Source organism: Hylobates moloch, unplaced genomic scaffold, assembly GCF_009828535.3.
Source record: "Hylobates moloch isolate HMO894 unplaced genomic scaffold, HMol_V3 SCAFFOLD_11, whole genome shotgun sequence".
Taxonomy (NCBI): domain Eukaryota; kingdom Metazoa; phylum Chordata; class Mammalia; order Primates; family Hylobatidae; genus Hylobates; species Hylobates moloch.
Window position 1 is genome coordinate 50,296,245 of NW_026652286.1, and position 16,574 is coordinate 50,312,818.

The window sequence follows — 16,574 nt, forward strand, 5'->3', positions numbered from 1 at the left end:
TAAACCTTTTTTTAAAATCCCATTCATCTGTTGCTCAGTGCTGGGCATATACTGGTGGCCCAGACAGACCTAACCCCTTACTTCAAAGTAACAGATACTGAATAATGAATGACGCAGTTTATTTTTTCTTTAAGTTCCAGGGTACATGTGCAGAATGTGCAGATTTGTTACTTAAACGTGTGCCATGGTGGTTTACTGCACAGATCAACCCATCACCTAAGTATTAAGCCCTGTATCTGTTAGCTATTTTTCCTGAAGCTCTCCCTCCCCCGCCACCCCCCAACAGGCCCTAGTGGGTGTTGTTCCCCTCCCACCCCCACCAGGTGTCCATGTATTCTCATTGTTCAGCTCCCACTTATAAGAGCATGCGGTATTTGATTTTGTGTTCCTGTGTTAATTTGCTGAGGATAACAGCTTCCAGCTCCATCCGTGTCCCTGCAAAGGACATGAGCTCGTTCCTTTTTATGGATGCATAGTATTCCGTGGTGTATATGTGCCAGTCTATCACTGATGGGCATTTGGGTTGATTCCATGTCTTTGCTATTGTGAAATGTGCTGCAATGAACATACATGTGCATGTATCTATCTATATAATAGAATGACTTATATTCCTTTGGGTGTATAGCCAGTAATGGGATTGCTGGGTCAAACAGTATTTCTGCCTCTAGGTCTTTGAGGAATTGCCACACTGTCTTCCATGATGGTTGAATTAATTTACACTCCCACCAACAGTGTAAAGGTATTCCTATTTCTCTGCAACCTCACCAGCATCTGTTGTTTCCTGACTTTTTAATAATCCCCATTCTGGCTTGTGTGAGGTGGTATCTCATTGTGGTTTTGATTTCTCTAATGGTCAGTGATGTTGAATTTTTCTTTCATGTTTGTTGGCCACATGAATGTCTTTTGAGAAGTGTTTGTTCATGTCCTTTGCCCACTTTTTAATGGAGTTTTTTTCTTGGACATTTAACTTCCTTGTAGACTCTAGACATTGGACTTATGTCAGATGGGTAGTTTGCAAAAATTTTCATTCTGTAGGTTGTCTGTCTACTCTGATGATAGTTTCTTGTATTCTGCATAAGCTCTTTAATTAGATCCCATTTGTCATTTTTTGCTTTTGTTGCAATTGTTTTTGATGTTTCCATCATTAAATCTTTGCCTATGCCTATGTCCTGAATGGTATTGCCCAGATTTTCTTCTAGGGGTTTAATACCTTTGGGTTTTACATTTAAGTAAGTCTTTAATCCATCTTGAGTGAATTTTTTGTATAAGGAGGGGGGTCGAATTTCAATATTCTGCCTATGGCTAGCCAGTTCTTCCAGCAACATTTATTAAATAGGGGATCTTTTACCCATTGCTTGTTTTTATCAGGTTTGTTGAAGATGGCTGTAGGTGTGGAGTCTTATTTCTGAGTTCTCTATTCTGTTCCATTGGTCTATGTGTCTGTTTTTATACCAGTACTATGCTGTTTTGCTTACTGTAGCCTTGTAGTATAGTTTGAAGTCAGGTAGGCATGAGGCCTCCAGTTTTGTTCTTTTTGCTTAGGGTGGTCTTGGCTATATGGGCTTTTTGGCTCCGTATGAATTTTAAAATAGTTTTTTCTAATTCTGTGAATGTGAATGGTAGTTTAGTTTAATGGGAATAGCATTGAATCTGTTAATTACATTGGGCAGTATGGCCATTTTCATGCTATTGAGTCTTCCTATCTGTGAGCATGGAATGTTTTTCCATTTGTGTCCTCTCCTTCACTTGCCTTGTTAGCTGTATTCCTAGGTATTTTATTCTGTTTGTAGAAGTTGTGAATGGGAGTTTGTTCATGATTTGGCTCCCTGCTTCTTGTTGGTGTATAGGAATGCTAGCAATTTTTGCAGATGGTTTTTGTATCCTGAGAGTTGCTGAAGTTGCTTAACAGCTTAAGAAGCTCCTGGGGTGAGATGATATGATTCTGTATCTAGAAAACCCCATTAATGCAGTTAATAAGTGTGCTGAAGGAGGAGCACAGGGACCAGTTGAGTCTAAGGGGGAAGACGATGCTTCGGTGGCAGCGAAGGGAGGGGGTTCCACTACCCACGTGGGCTTCCTATGTTACTAACTGTATGACTCCTCCCTAGAGTCAAGGGTGGCATTGGCATACTGAGCAGCTGGAACAGCATGGGCTTTGACCAGTGGGATGGGTGCCAGTGCCTGTAGTTTGTGTTTTGTGCGGGGGAATACAGCAACTAGTGTGGGGACACCAGGCCAGGTGTGAGCAACATCACCTCCTTCTTCCCCAAGGACACAGCCTATGTGCTGTTTTACCAGCAGCAGCCCAGGGAGGGGCCCGAGGCTGAGTCAGGCTCTCAGAGACAGCCTCTATCATGCTGTCAAGATGGAGGCAGGGTGGCGGTAAGGATCGCCACGAGGCTGACCTCTTGGCGGCAGGAGAATGGGCTTTCTCATAGGCAGAGCCCATTCTTCGAGATCATGAGGCCTGTGGACAGGTTCCCGTGTGGTGTGATATGACCCTCGAAGTCCCCGGACCTCTCGGTCCCACATTAGGCCCTTGTCAGCTAGTCACACCCTAGTAGCAGCTGGCTCAGGGACTGAGTTTTTTTTTTTTATTGAGAGGAGGGGGCCTTTTGAAGGTGTCCACCCCAGACATCCTGCCACTGAGCTGCAGTGTCTCTAAGACAAAAGCCCTGGTTCCTTCCACTGTGTCCAGGCCCTGGGGACCTGTGTGCTGGGTGGACTCTGGCTTCAGGGTGTGAATTCTAAAAGTTTCCTCTCATCTGTGTTCCCAGGAGCAGGAGAAGGAGGCCCGGAGCAGGGTGGCCTACATCTCTGCACTCCCCACATCTCCACATTGGGGGAGGGGCTTTGATGAGGACAAGGATGAGGATGAAGGCTCTCCAGGGGGCTGCAATCCTGCAGGTGGCAATGGTGGTGATTTCCACAGACTGGTCTTCTAATGTGAACCTGCTGCCAACCTGACCCCTTCCCTCCAAGAGCCAGGTAGGGCCTGAGGGAAGCTGGAGGCAGGCCCTACCAAGAGCAAGGATGGTACAGCTCATGGCACCTTAGTCCTCAGCCTCATGAAGGGTACACAGAGACTCTCTCAGATATGGCAGTGAGACCTAAGTCCCTTTCATTGGGGATCAGTCCCATTAAAATTTTACACCCAAGTGTCCTGGTTAACTTGAAGCAGCTGAGATGGGCACACACGGGTCTTTGCCTCCCCCTGCCCCCCACCCTGGGGAGGCTCCCCATGCTGGAAGATGTGATGATGTTCAGGAAACAGAGCTGGACCTCAGCTCTAATGTTTTAACATCAAGTACTATTTTCCTTCCGACTGCTCTACAGTATAAAGCACAGCAGGACCCAAGCCTTGTACAAAGAAGGGGGCAGTGTCACCTCTGGCTGTCCTCTTGTTTCTCACATGGGGGTACCTGCACTGTCTGTACCTTTCTGAGAAGATGAGAAGAACAGAGACCTGCCCCTTACCAAGCACCACTGCATGGTGGGGTGCTAGCTCCTCACAGCAGGAGGCCTTTGCCCCCACAGCCCCTCCACCCCAGCCTGCCTCAGTGCCTGAGAAGCCACCATTTGCATCCCCCTTCTGGTTAGAGTCCTGATTTTACTGCAGAGGTGTTCCGTGTGAAGTGTGGTCTCTTAGGAAGCTAGTGGGCTCCTCTGATCAGGTGGCCTTTGTAGCTGCGACAGCAGCCACCTGCAGGTTGGATGAAGTGCCCTGACACTGCTGTAGCCCCTTCTAACTGAAGAGAAGACACCCATGTTCTTAAATAAACAAAAGTAGGTTCTCTGAAGCCTAGCAAGAGCTCATTCTTCTTTGGACTCAGGGGCTGTGATGGCCACTGGGTTTTTCTCACAGGGTCTGGGGAGGCGAGGACTCAGCCTGCCCCCCCCCCCCCCCCCCCCAATGACGTGTGAGATGCCACAGGGAGCCAAGTGCCCTCTATTGAAGTGTGGTGTAAGTAAAGGTGTGGACTCTGACTGACTGACTTACCTTAAGGAGGGCTGGGTGATGCTGCCCGTGGAGAGGATGCACCTGGGAGGCAGCTCTCAAGACTGTGCCTACCTCCTTCCCCAGGGGCTGCCTGCCGTGATGGACGTGTGGAGTTTGCGCCCGATGTCACACCTAAGTGACCTGTGAAAGCAGCAGACAGACACGCCCAGAACCCATCTCTAGACGCCTAAGAAAGATGGATTGGCAAATGCTAGTATAATTTCCACTTTACAACAGACTCTGAGGTAGAGAGCATTTGTTCTTATTCACAGCCAAGAAAAATACCAATTATTTCCAAATAAAGTAAAAATGGAACAGACTGGAGTGAGAACGGGTTCCACCGCCAAGCCCCTCAAGACAAGATGGACACGGCAGCTGGTTCTGGGGTGCATTTCTAGTGGACTTTATTGTCCTGCTCCAACACCACAGTAGAAAGGGACCTGCAAGCTCCAGGCCTGTACCATGTGTCACCACAGCAAAAACATGACCCACTTAAACACACTCCTGCCCCACCCACCCACAGGATAAATATGTTACAATTAAAAAAAAAAAAAGAATACAACAGAATAAATTAATAACTTAAGTGATTAGGCACCAACAGTGATTTGAAAATTAAATGTCAATTTTAAATGGTAACAAGACAAGAACTCAAGACTGGGCTTCCACTAGCCCATTTTCTCTTCCTGACAAATAGTGACAATTCTGCGTGAAATAATTCTAGATTTCAAGACACAAGTAGCCAACAAATACACATGCCACCAGAAATCACATGACAGCCTGGATCTCTGGGGGACCCCCTCAGCAGGTAGCCCCTTGTGGTCCCAGGCCCCGAAGAGCAGGGCAAGTCCCAGAAAGAGAAAGACGACCCCCACGGAAGGGCTTTAGAGCTCCTGAGGCCAGTCTGGCTTCCCCTGCATTTTATGAAGGCCCAAATGGGGAAGGAAGAGCTCTGGAAATGGGATAGGGGTGCTGGGCCAAGATGTCCCCATGGCAGAAGGGGCCAGAGGGGAGATGAGCTGAGCCCATGCTCCAGTAACTTCAGAGTGGTTGTGCTTTTGTCCTAGGAATAGGGCATACTTTAGTGGTTTCCAATGTACAAGTTACCAAAGTACAAGCTAGGAGGGGACTGGGGATAGGTACTGCCCACCCCTGGCCATTCAGATCCCCCAGAAGTTACAGAGGAGGGAGTTTCCCCTTCAAGCAGCTGAGCACCAGCTGTGGATGGGACCTCAGCACAGCTAATCCAACTTCCCATTCCACAGACGGGCAGATCAAGGACCTAAGGAGACACCATCTCCCTATTTCTCATCGTTCTCACTCGACTTAACCTTGCAGAAGTGGAGCTGGAAGTGGGTGAAGAAGGCTCCTTGGAGAGCCCCAGGCAGGGGGCTTGTGTGAAGCAGTAGTGCTGGGTGGGAAGGTATCCCCTTTCCGGGGGCTCAGTCCTCACCAGGCCCCCAGGGGAGGTGGACTTTGACCCATGGATAGGCCAAACAAAGGACCAGTTTTTTCCACTGAGTTGACTCCTTTGTTGGAGGAGGTAGTGGGTGGAGGGTGGGGATATGCTAGACATGGCTGGTAGTTTGGGGCTTGTGAGCCAGAGCTTTGCTTTCAAAAGGTCAATTTCACCTCTCATCCTTCCATCTCTACCCCTACAATTGCACCCGAGGGATTTTGGTAGTTACCGGAATCGGGAGCTGGAAGGAAGCCTCCTGGGAGATTGGATTTGAACACCTCAGTCACTCTGAAGATTCCAGCCAGGTCCACTCACATCATGGCACACTCAGAACATGCTCACATGTTTATGGGAGGCTGCAATAGTCTGGGCCCACTTGTGGCTGCTGCGGGTACACGGAAGGCACCAGTTAAAAGCTCTGTTGTATGGGGCCCCTTGTAGAGGGCCTTCAAGGCACACATTCAGGGCTGGGCAGAGTGAACCAGCACCTTGCCAACTCTGCCCAGTGTAGCTACCACCACTGCTTCCACTCACTTATTGGAACACCAAGGCATGGCCCCTGCACTTCTGAGTGGCTGGACCCATATGCTCAAAGGCCTTTTGTTCCCAAGACACAAGGCTTTCCAAGCCTCTCCTTCCTTCCTCCTCCACTGAACCCAAGCCCTGCCCTCCTCCTCTGTAAAAATCTGACTCATCCCCTTCTAAGGCCTACCTCAGGCACTCCCTTTTCCTAGAATCCACCTTCCCTGATTGTGACCCCACTCCTGCCTCTGGCACCAACCTCCCTAAGTACTTCCTCTGCCCTCCATCAGCATTTGAAGTCTCTGATGGCCATCACCACTGTCTCATGTCCTTGTCCTTTTTCTGATTGTGACTATCAAGTTCAGGGACAAGGTCTGATTGATTCTTGTGTCCTTAGTGCTTAACCCCAGAGACTGGACACAGCAGCCATTAATAAATACTCCTTGAGTTGATCTAAACTAATGCTAGGAGGAGAGGTGCAGCTCTTGAGGAAATAACTTCTTCGAGGATAGGACTTGGAGAATGGCTAGACCATTGGTCTGGTGAACTATGCATGCTCATGGGAGCTGAAAGGGGAGTGGGGGCAGAGGAGAGTGGTAGCTGTCCCCATCAAACATGGCAGGAAGTCATTGTTTGGGAGGAAGAAGGTCTGTTCACCCCAGGGTAGAATGAAACGTCTGGTCTGTCCTGTTGCTTCTGAAACTCTTGAAAATTTAGTCAAGAACTGTCAACATAAAAAAATTCAGATCCCCCACCCTTGGCTTAAGAGAAGGAACCTTGGGTGATGCCCTACACCCCATCCCTGCTAATCTGATGGCTTTTCAAGCCCGGGGAGGAGAGTCCAACATGGCTCCTGGAATGCTAGGGAGCAACAGAGGGCAGATGAGCTGAGGAAACACTGGGCTGGCACCAGGCCAGACTTGTTCCTACCCTGCGATCTGACATACACCACAGCCCATGGGCACAAGCTGTCAGCCATGCCTGATGTGGTCCTCTAGGCATCATTCTGCCCTACTTTCTCCTTGTCCTGCCTGACCCGCTGTCCCTCTATCCTAGGAACGGTCCTCATGTCACACCACCATGCACACCACTCTTGCACAACGTGTCCCTCCTTCACTTTCTGCTCCACCCTGCACCCCCAAGCATTGCCTTGGGCACTCCCCGACTCCCAAGCCCTTTGGATGTGTTTCCCCACTTGCTACATGGCCTTCACCCCTGCTTCACATCCGTCTGCTACCTCTGTGCCCAACTTCCACTGCACTGCTCACTGCAAAGAAACTCGCTTCCCCACCCCACTGCAGAGTCCCCTGCACTGCCCTGTGCCTCTGCCCAGCCTGTGCCTGTCCCAGGATTCCCCTCAGTCCCTGAATCACCCCCATCCACACCACACTCCCTCCCATATTCTCCACCCTTTTACCATGTGTTCCTGCCCCATGTGCTTGGTCGCCCAGCTTGGTCCAAGCCTCCCCGCTGTGTGGTGCTTTCAAGGTGGGGCTGGCGGGGGCCTCTGAGGGGATTGGGGAAGAGGACTAGCCCTTGGGCCTAGAGTGGCCTGTAGCTCCAAAGTTCTGGGGACCCAGACCCCACAGTGTCCTTGTCATCTCCACCACCTGAGCTCCAAGCCCTGCTCCTTGCCGCTCTAGGTTGGCCATCAGTTTTCCCTTCCTTTTGTCCTTCATCTTCTGCCTCTGCACCCCACAGCAGCTGTCCTGCCATGGCCTCAGCCTGAAAGTGGGTTCTCTGCAGATGTCAGCTTTCCCTCTTCATCTGGGCATCTAAGTCCTTTACCCCTCAAGACCACTGCTGAGCCTTCTTCTCCACCATCTCCTCTTTTAGTGGCCTTGCTTCTCTCCTGCCAAGAAAAACAGGAATGAAAAAGTCCATTATCCACTTTGGTCTGCTGGTCCTTGACTCCCTGGGTCGGTGAGACTTGTCTTCTGGGACTGAAGGAGAGGTAGCCCAGTGGCCGGAGGGAAGATAGCTGAGGGCTGTGACTGAACATGAGGTGTGGAAGCTGGCTCAGAGCCCCAGCCCTTCCCTCCAAACATCTGGTAGGGAGTCAGGTCTAAAGGACAGGAAGAGGCTGAAGGATGCTTTTTGGCAGTAGCTCCTAACTAAGGTGGGTGGAGGCATGGCCATTACTGATAAAAATCGCAGCTGGGCCCCGAGTGGGCAGAGGAGGTGCCTTGATCAGGCCCTCACCTCCCAGGGGAAGGGTTCAGGGTCCCTGATGTCAAGTGCTTTGAAGGCTGAGACTGGCAGAGTAGAGAGGAGGTGGATAGGAGGAACAATGGGAGAGGGGAGAGGGGAAATGGGAAGGGCCAGCTCTGGAGACGCTGCCTCCTGGCCCCTCCCTGGGCTCTGCGGTGGCCCTCTCATCACAGCTTGGCACCCTTGGAAGGCTCCGAGGACTGCCGCACGTCTGTCCACTCCTGCATGGTGTTCTGCAGGGCCTGGGTCTTCTCCTTGTCCACCTGAACATAGTCCACCTTCTCATCAGAAGTGACAGATGAAGTAGATGGCTGAGGGGACAGAGTGGGAAAGAGGGAGTAGCTGTGAGTTACCAGTTAGGTGGGGAGGAAGAAGGTGGGCGTGGGATCTTCCTGAGCTGTCTGAAGGGGAGAAGAGCATGGCCTCTGCCTACCACTGACCAGCCTCAGGAGCCTGGCTTCTCTTTCTGAATATGGGCTTTAAAGCTCAGACTCCAAACTCATCATCCCTCCTGCAGGATGCGGCAGCACCTGCCAGCCCTTCTTACTTCCTGGCTCCTGGGAGGACCCAGGCCCTTCCTTGACCCTGGTGGATGGGTCCAGGCCTTCATCTCTGCCTCCACCCATCTCTGTCAGGTCGCTTATCCAGGGGAAGGAATTTGCTAGGTGAAAACAAGCATCAGCCACAGGACTTTACATGCTGTGCTCACCACCACCCTGTGAAGGGGAACCATGCTGAGGCACAGCTCTGCTCCCTGCTGTCTAGACTGCTTAGCTAAGGATACCTCCTGGGGAGGCTTTCCCAGGCCTGGAAGTCCCTTCTGAAGGCTGATGTATCAACGGCAGGGCTCTGGGACCCACCCAAGAGCCCAGGACCAGGAGGCAGTATCCTCCTTCCTGGATCTGTTGCTGATTCACTTTGTAACCTTAGGACAATCAGATCTCTGTGCACTCATTTGCCCATCTCCACAACACGGAGGATGGGCTGACTGATGAGGTTCTTTGACTGAGGTTACTGTGCTCTGAGAGCAGGAATAGGAGTCTTTAGACCTAGATGAAAGCTCTATGACTAAAGATGCATCATAAAAGCTGGGTACTGGAGCGGGAGGGAGGCTGAGTGCTGCTGTTCAGTGTTGAAGGCACCCTGGCCTCCATGATCTCTGCCTCTGGGACCCTGAGAGCTCTTACTGCCCCCCCCCCCCCCAACTCTACTCCACGCACCTTGCGGTGGGGGCTTGGGGAGCTCGGCTGGAAGTCCAGGGCCAGATAATCAACGCTGCCGGTGCTCTTCTTAGGGGCAGGACTGTTGGTACCACTGGGAACGGGAGATGCAGACACTGGGTTTTGCTGTCATGAGGAGGAGAAAACTGAGTGTAGAAAACAGACTAAACCACCACCCAGAAAAACACCTCTGGGAGTAAGAACACTGTTTCCCTGAGCCCTACTCTGACTCATGCACCATGCTAAGGACTTTTCATGTTTTCATTTTAATCCTCATGACAATCCTATAATGTAGGTATGATTACTGTTGATGTTGTTTAAAACAAAGATGAAACTGTGGTTCACTTTACTTTCAGAGAAGTGACTTTGCCTGTGGTTACACAGCTGTTGAGTAATGGGAATCAGGTCTGTTTTCTGACTTCCAAACCTGTGCTAACCCCTGTACCACACTGCCTCTTTTATAGCACATCAGGCCAAGTCTCATCAACAGTGGCTCTCCTGAGACATGCAGCCTTTGCTTGCTGGCGCTTAAGAAAGGAGCACATTTCCTTTATGCACTGGAAAGTTTTCTTCTGTCGCACCAAATCAGCCCCTGTGAAACTCCCACCTGTGGCCTAGAGTGGGGTAGTCACCCCAAAGCAGCTTGCTCCCCTGCCTAGCTCCTCCAAGATCTGAACAGGGTGGCTTCATCTCAAGGCTGCACAAAGCCCGCATTTCTTCAGATGACACGCTCTAGGATCCTGTCCATCCAGGCTCCTGCTCTAGCAGAGCACCACCTCCTCTAGGACTTTCCTGAAGTCTTATTCTAATGAGAAGGTGATAGTCCTGTGTTCTGTTTGTTGGCTGCTTTATTGGTTGGTTAATTCACTCTTTCACTATCTATGCAGTGACTACCAGGTGCTGGGCAGTTATGCCCTTAATGGAAATCTCAGGGAAGAAATATCCTCCTCTGCCTGTGTTGATAGCTCTATTATGGCCTCACCAAAGTGAGTTATGTGCACGTATGCCTCTCACCACTGAGGAGATACCTCCAGCACTGCCTATCCAAGGGCACAGATCATGCCACCCATGTCACTGTCATGAGAGGCAGGCCCCTGCTCTTGAAGACCATGACTTCGTTGGGACAGGTCTCATGTCTTCCTTACATCTGATGACAACTCCTACTGCTTAACAGGTGCTCAAGAAGGGTTTGTAGCAGGAGACTAAATCATGAATAATACAAGGAGTCCCTGGGCTGAGGTGAGTTAGCTAAGCTGGGAAGTGGGGAACTGAGCAGTGGGTCCCAGGGGACTTTGAAAGGCGTCATTCCAGCAAAGCCCAAAGGACTCACCATAGGGACATAGTTCTCTTCACTGTCTCCTGAGTCTGTGCTGGTGATGCTCTGGGTGGAGATGGGGCGGCAGTACTGGGAGGAGCTGGAAGTGAAGGTGTGGCTGTTGTGGGAAGGAAGAGTTAACACTGGGGAAGCCGCATGGCTGCTGCCATGTTTCTAGTCTCCAGCTGGGCCCTGACCCTCACATACCCAGACCTCAGCCATTAGAGCTGCACACTCCATCAGATTAAGATCTGATATAGGGCGGGTATAATTATTCTCTTTCATAGCTGAGGAAACCAAGCCACAAGAGATCCAGAGACATGATCAGCTGATGATAGCGTTAGCATCAGAATCCAGCTGTCCTGGCCCACAGGCCAGCTGCCATATCACTCATCTTCCCTAATGGCCCGACTCCAAGCTCCCACCCCCACACACAGGGACTCACTTGGCCCTAGACCAAGACTTGGTGATAGGTGACTTGAAGGGGAGTTCATCGATGACAGTGTTGTTTCTCAGGTCAAGTGGTGTTGGCTTTGCTGGAGCAGGAAAAGAAAGTCTGGTAATCAGCCAGTAATAATAATGCTACACATACACACCTTATATATAACACATGAGCATGTTTATAAAGGCCTGCAAAGTCATTCCAGTTTCACACAGGGAAACTGATGCTCAGCGAGGTTATATAATCTTTGCCCATATTGATGGGCCTTGAAGTCTTGTCTTCAGATTCCAAATTATATATTCTTTCTGCTGTATCTAAAATATAATATCTAATTATATTTTCAGAATCAAAAGTGGGGACACAGGGTTTGACAACAGATTTTTCTCCCTCAATTTATGACTTCATTTAAAAATAAGAGACTATATATAAAAATATATTATATATTAATAAATATATTAATATTAATAAAAATATATACTATTTATATATTAACATACATATATGTATTTTTTAAGACAGGGTCTTGCTCTGTTGCTCAGGTTGAAGTGCAGCGGCACAATCTCAGCTCACTGCAACCTCTGCCTCTTGGGTTAAAGTGATCCTCCTGCCTCAGCCTCCCTAGTAGCTAGGACTATAGACGCCTGACACCACGCTTGGCTAATTTTTATATTTTTAGTAGAGACGGGGTTTCACTATTTTGGCCAGGCTGGTCTCGAACTCCTGACCTCAGGTGATCCACTCGCCTCAGCCTCCCAAAGTGTTGGGGTTACAGGCGTACAGGTGTGAGCCATGGCACCCAGCCAAGAGACCATATTTGAAGTGGAGATGGTCACTGTGACTACTCCCTGCTGCTCCTGGCCAGGTCTGTGCAAGCCACAGTGGAGGAAGGTGGATGCCATAAGGGCTTGAGGGCTTCAGTTCCACATGCTAAGATTTGAATTCCCTGTTGGCCAGACCCACAGGGGGCTATCTCTGCCTAGCTATCCTACTCCTCCCTTTGAATCCTTGCCACTGATCCAAGGCCAGGAGAGTGAGATTGTAGCAGACCAGGAACTTGCCTGCTCTACATGCAGGGGGCACAAAGCTGACTTTACTGAACGCCTGCTATGTACCAAAGTACTATCCTAGATGCTCTCCTTTGCAGCAAACCTGGGAGGTAGGAATTACCATCTGCATTTCACAGATAAGAAAACTGAGACTCAGATTTTACATGATTTGCCCAAAGTCACACCTCCCAAGTCCAGGATCCACATGACCCCTAAGCAAATGGAAAGAGTCCCTAGCCATTGTCCAGAGATGGGACACAGGAAAGAATGGACTTACCTTTCCGATCAGGTTTGAGGTTGCGGTTGACAGGGGGTGGCTGGATCTCACTTCCTCTGCTGGGGCCTCGGTGCACAGGAAGGGTTGTTGATGGGTAGCCAAGTGAGTCAAAGTGATGGCCCCCTGGGCTCATTGGGATGTAGACGCCCTGGGAATTATCACCTGCTCGTTCCATGGCCAACAGGGTGGAAGAACCTGGGTTCATGGGCACATAGTTGTCTTCAGAATTGGTGCTGTCCGATCGGCCCACAATCATTTTCCCTGGCTAGGGAGAGAACAGTGAAAGAAATACAGCTGTTACTAGCAAGAAGAAACAGGAAGGGGATAAGACTTTGTAAATGAGGCAAGACAAGTCATGACTGGGTTAGCTACACTTTGAAGCTGTAAGGGAGACCAAATAAGAAAGCAGAGTAGTGGGAGGCTGAGGCAGGTGAATCACTTGAGGTGAAGAGTTCGAGACCAGCTTGGCCAACATGGCAAAACCTCCTCTCTACTAAAAATACAAAGTATTAGCTGGGTGTGCTGGCATATGCTTGTAGTCCCAGCTACTCAGGAGGCTGAGGCACGAGAATCGCTTGAAGCTGGGAGGCCGAGGTTGTAGTGAGCCAAGATCACGCCACTGCACTCCAGCCTGGGTGACAGAGCGAGACTCTGTTTCAAAAAATAAAAAATAAAAAAAAGGAAGCAGAGTGGGAGACAAGAATATATGAGGTCTGTGGGACCCTTCAAGCCTTCACGATCCTTTGGCATCCATTAATTTTTGATAAATCTAGAGTATAAAATATTCTTGGTGACTGGGTCCACTTGGCTTTCTGGATGCCTGAGCAACACTGTGGGTAGCATAGTCCATAGACTGTAGGTTTGGTTCAGGACCTGCCCCTCCACCTCAAGTCCAGACTCACCATTGGCAGGTCAGCATCTCAGGCCCTGATCAGAACAAGGAGCATATTAGGAGTCCTGGCTCTGGAAGGTGAGGTCTGGGGCCAGTTGTGTTTCCCCAGTCCAGGTTTCTAAGTACCTGGGGCTCACTCCAGGCACCTAGGGGACCACCAAGCTGCAGTCAGAGCTTCTATAGAGTTGTGCGATATAGCAATCCCGGCTATAGCCTTCCTCTAACTCTTGCTCTATCTGCCCTGACATACAACTAAGCTGCTTCTGCCTTGGTTACCTGATTTCACTGTCTTTCCAGTAGGCCTGAAGCCAGGCCTTGGTCTTCTTGCCTGACACCTTGGAGAACTGTGGTTAGCATCTTCCAGAGGGCAGCCTGGGATCCTGCACTCAAGCCAGAATTCTGTCACTTAGGCTGACTCTGAGTACCACCCTTGCCTGGAGTCTCACACTGCAGCCTCCCTCCTGCATGTGAGGCCACATGGGTAAGGTTGCTGCCTTAGAAGATCCCCCATGGTGCAGCCTGGGTCTATTGCATTCTAGACCCTCTGCTTACCTACAAGGTTGGTGAACCTTGTAATCCAGTCTACCTTAGCACATACATTTCTTCCAGACTAGAATACTTATATCTTATTTGTCCAAAGACTCAACGCAGGGTTCTGAACTGAGACAAGAACTTGGGCAGGGTCCTCATATGGAGACGCCATCACTCTTTTGAGGTTGTGCTTTTAGTTCCGTAAGGTGTGACCTTTTACCTAACCAGGCCGGCCTGAGGACCCCTGGTTAACCCACACTCACCAGGAAAGAGCCGACTCCATCACTCACGGATTCAGCAGACCGGCCTGCACTCTCTCCACCACGCTGTGGGTACTCGTAGGTCTCACAGGAAGAAGCTGACAGAGGAAGGAGGATCCATATGTACTCATGGTTGATTCATGTGCTGACACTTCCCCATACCCTCACCAGTGTGGTTCAAGGTCTTACTGATACTCCAGAAGATACTACTCTCAACCCCAAATGATAAGGAATTTCTTCGAACACATCACTCCTCAGTTCAAATATTCCTCCTGGGCTTCTAGATGTAGCTCCAGTGTTAGCATCTGCAGAGAAGCTGTCCTTGACTACTCTACCCTCATCTATGCACCTCTCCTTTGACTCCTATACCACTCACCTGTCCTGCTCACCCCAGTCATCACTTCTCTGAACACCACAGTAACAATACTTGTCCTGATTTATATGTATTGGTTTATTTTCCCAATGAGATGTAAGCTCTGAAGGGCAGGAACGTGTTTTATGTATGTCTTTATCATAATCTCAGTTCCAAAGCACAGTATGACTGCTCAAATTGTTGATGGATTGAAAGACGGCAAAGAGGTCTAAACCAGGAGCTGGGACTCTAGGGTCTGAGTCTCATCTCTGGCACAATGACTCTGCAACTCTGTAAGTCTCTTAACTGTCACTGGCCTCATGTGAGATGGAGACAAGGAGGTTTTGTCCCACCAACCTCTCTGCCTGGCTTAAACAACACTATGGACAAGAAAAGCCTTTGCAAGCCATAAAGCAAGATGCAAAATTAAAGGAATCAATATTGTTCTATTTTTTTCATCATACAGAGGAGGTTACATGCAGAGTTGGAATACTCTCAGTGGAAAACAAGTAACAGTAGACTTTAGGTACTTCAAATTAAAGTTTTCACTTCAACCAAAGAGATTCAAGTATGATTTAGAAAATATTAAGACCTCGTTTTGCTTTAACAGTCTGTTAGTCCACACAGGTTTCACTCCAGTTTGGACTGATCTTCTGAATTTATTTTTTAAATCTTTGGTTTGATTTATAAATGAACAAAATACAATGATTTGGACTTCTAAACCCATAATATGTTATACTGTGGTTAATCAAGAATGTCCTATTCTCCATTAGTAGAATATTAACTTCTCCGGGGCTAGCTCTGTTATACAACTACTAACAGCCTCCAGTGTTGGAGGACCAACTGGTAAGGGAACTGGGTAGAAGACACCTATGTTTTTGAGTATCAGTGACCTAGGTGGTTCATAAGTTCCCCTCGGCCACAGATGACCAAGGACCACCAAACTATTGAGAACCCCTGTGTTACCTCCTCCTCCCTCTGAGTCTCAGCTAGGACTTACACTGACCTCGGTGAAGTCGGCTGTTGTCCATTGCAGGGAGGGTGTTGCGTCTGGGGATGGTGGCAGCGACAGATCTGCTATTTTCACTGATTGGCGGTCTCTGCTGAGGACTGCCCCATCGAGGTGTTTCTGCCTGACTTGGCTTGGGGGGGCGGGGTGGGGGAGCTATGGCTGAGTCCCCAGGAGTGCCCACTGTCATGGCATTGTGGTTTTTGTCCAGAGTGAATGTCCTAGGGATCTGGTAGGCTGAGAGTGGGGTGGCCGGAACATCCATATTGTCTACCAGGAGGTCCCCAAACTCCCGGCACAGGGTGTTGCTGGGCGTCTTGAAGGTGTACACATCCTCATTATCTGTCTCGGAGCCTGTGAGGCTGCCCTTGGTGTGGCCATGGGAGGCCAGGCTGCGGGGGAGGTCGTAGGTACTGTCTCTGAATTCTGTATTGTGCCGGCTCGGCTTGGGAAGGCTATAGAAGCCATGGACTTGACCACTGACCCCGTTGACACAGTGTCCATTGCCCTGGGCAAGTTTTTGTACAGCTGTGTCACTCCTCATGAGAAAAGAGGCTCTGGTGCCCTGAGAGAAGCTGGCACTCCTAAAAGAGAAAGAAGGGAAGGGGCAGGAGGGTGAGACAATTACTAGCTGTGTGACCTTGAGGCAAAGCACTTTCTCTTTCTATACTTTGGTTTAGGCATCTGTAAAATGGTGACTAAAAGCATATTTTGAAGGTTGTTCAGATATTAGACTCTAGTATATGAATGTTTAAACAATGTTAGACTTCATCGGTCCCCCATCTCCAAATGGTAGTTATTAGCAGGGGTTATAACCCCCACTCCCTGACCAAGTATCAATAAGCCAGATGGACTGCCTATTTGTTCACTGTTTTAAGTACCACAGAATATGCACATTTGAACACAAATGTTGTGGGATAGTGGAAAGAACCTTTAAGTTGATGACAGGAAACAGCAAACAAGTCATTTTATCTCTCTGAGTCTATTCTGCCACTGTGAAACTAGCCCATGGGTATTGATGTAAGTTAAAAAGAATTATTT

At 49.3% G+C, this 16,574-nt stretch overlaps 2 protein-coding genes across 9 annotated transcripts in view; one reads left to right on the forward strand and one right to left on the reverse strand.

Annotated features, from left to right (window-relative positions):
• Window positions 1-16,574, forward strand: part of USP35 (ubiquitin specific peptidase 35) — an 82,995-nt gene that overhangs the window by 21,735 nt on the left and 44,686 nt on the right. Inside the window, exons 11-12 of one of the 6 annotated variants that reach the window (XR_009215519.1) lie at window positions 2,778-3,964; window positions 4,085-4,449. The exons of 1 other annotated variant lie outside the window; for it this stretch is intronic. Coding sequence is in view for 4 of the 5 variants with exons in the window: in XM_032167022.2 (XP_032022913.1) it covers window positions 2,778-2,945 (168 nt within the window). In the remaining variant the exon portion in view is untranslated. Of the gene's footprint in view, window positions 1-668; window positions 740-2,777; window positions 4,450-16,574 lie in introns of those variants that run through there. 4 more of the 6 variants (XM_032167022.2, XM_032167021.2, XM_058446260.1 and 1 more) reach the window with 4 other exon arrangements.
• GAB2 (GRB2 associated binding protein 2) overlaps window positions 4,620-16,574 on the reverse strand; it is a 199,583-nt gene continuing 187,628 nt past the window's right edge. Inside the window, exons 4-10 of one of the 3 annotated variants that reach the window (XM_032167025.2) lie at window positions 15,531-16,117; window positions 14,176-14,270; window positions 12,490-12,754; window positions 11,170-11,260; window positions 10,740-10,842; window positions 9,410-9,535; window positions 4,620-8,500 (exon numbers count right to left, since the gene is read on the reverse strand). In XM_032167025.2, coding sequence (XP_032022916.1) covers window positions 8,357-8,500; window positions 9,410-9,535; window positions 10,740-10,842; window positions 11,170-11,260; window positions 12,490-12,754; window positions 14,176-14,270; window positions 15,531-16,117 — 1,411 coding nt within the window. In that variant the 3' untranslated portion in view covers window positions 4,620-8,356. Of the gene's footprint in view, window positions 8,501-9,409; window positions 9,536-10,739; window positions 10,843-11,169; window positions 11,261-12,489; window positions 12,755-14,175; window positions 14,271-15,524; window positions 16,118-16,574 lie in introns of all 3 variants that reach the window. The other 2 variants (XM_058446263.1, XM_058446262.1) reach the window with 2 other exon arrangements.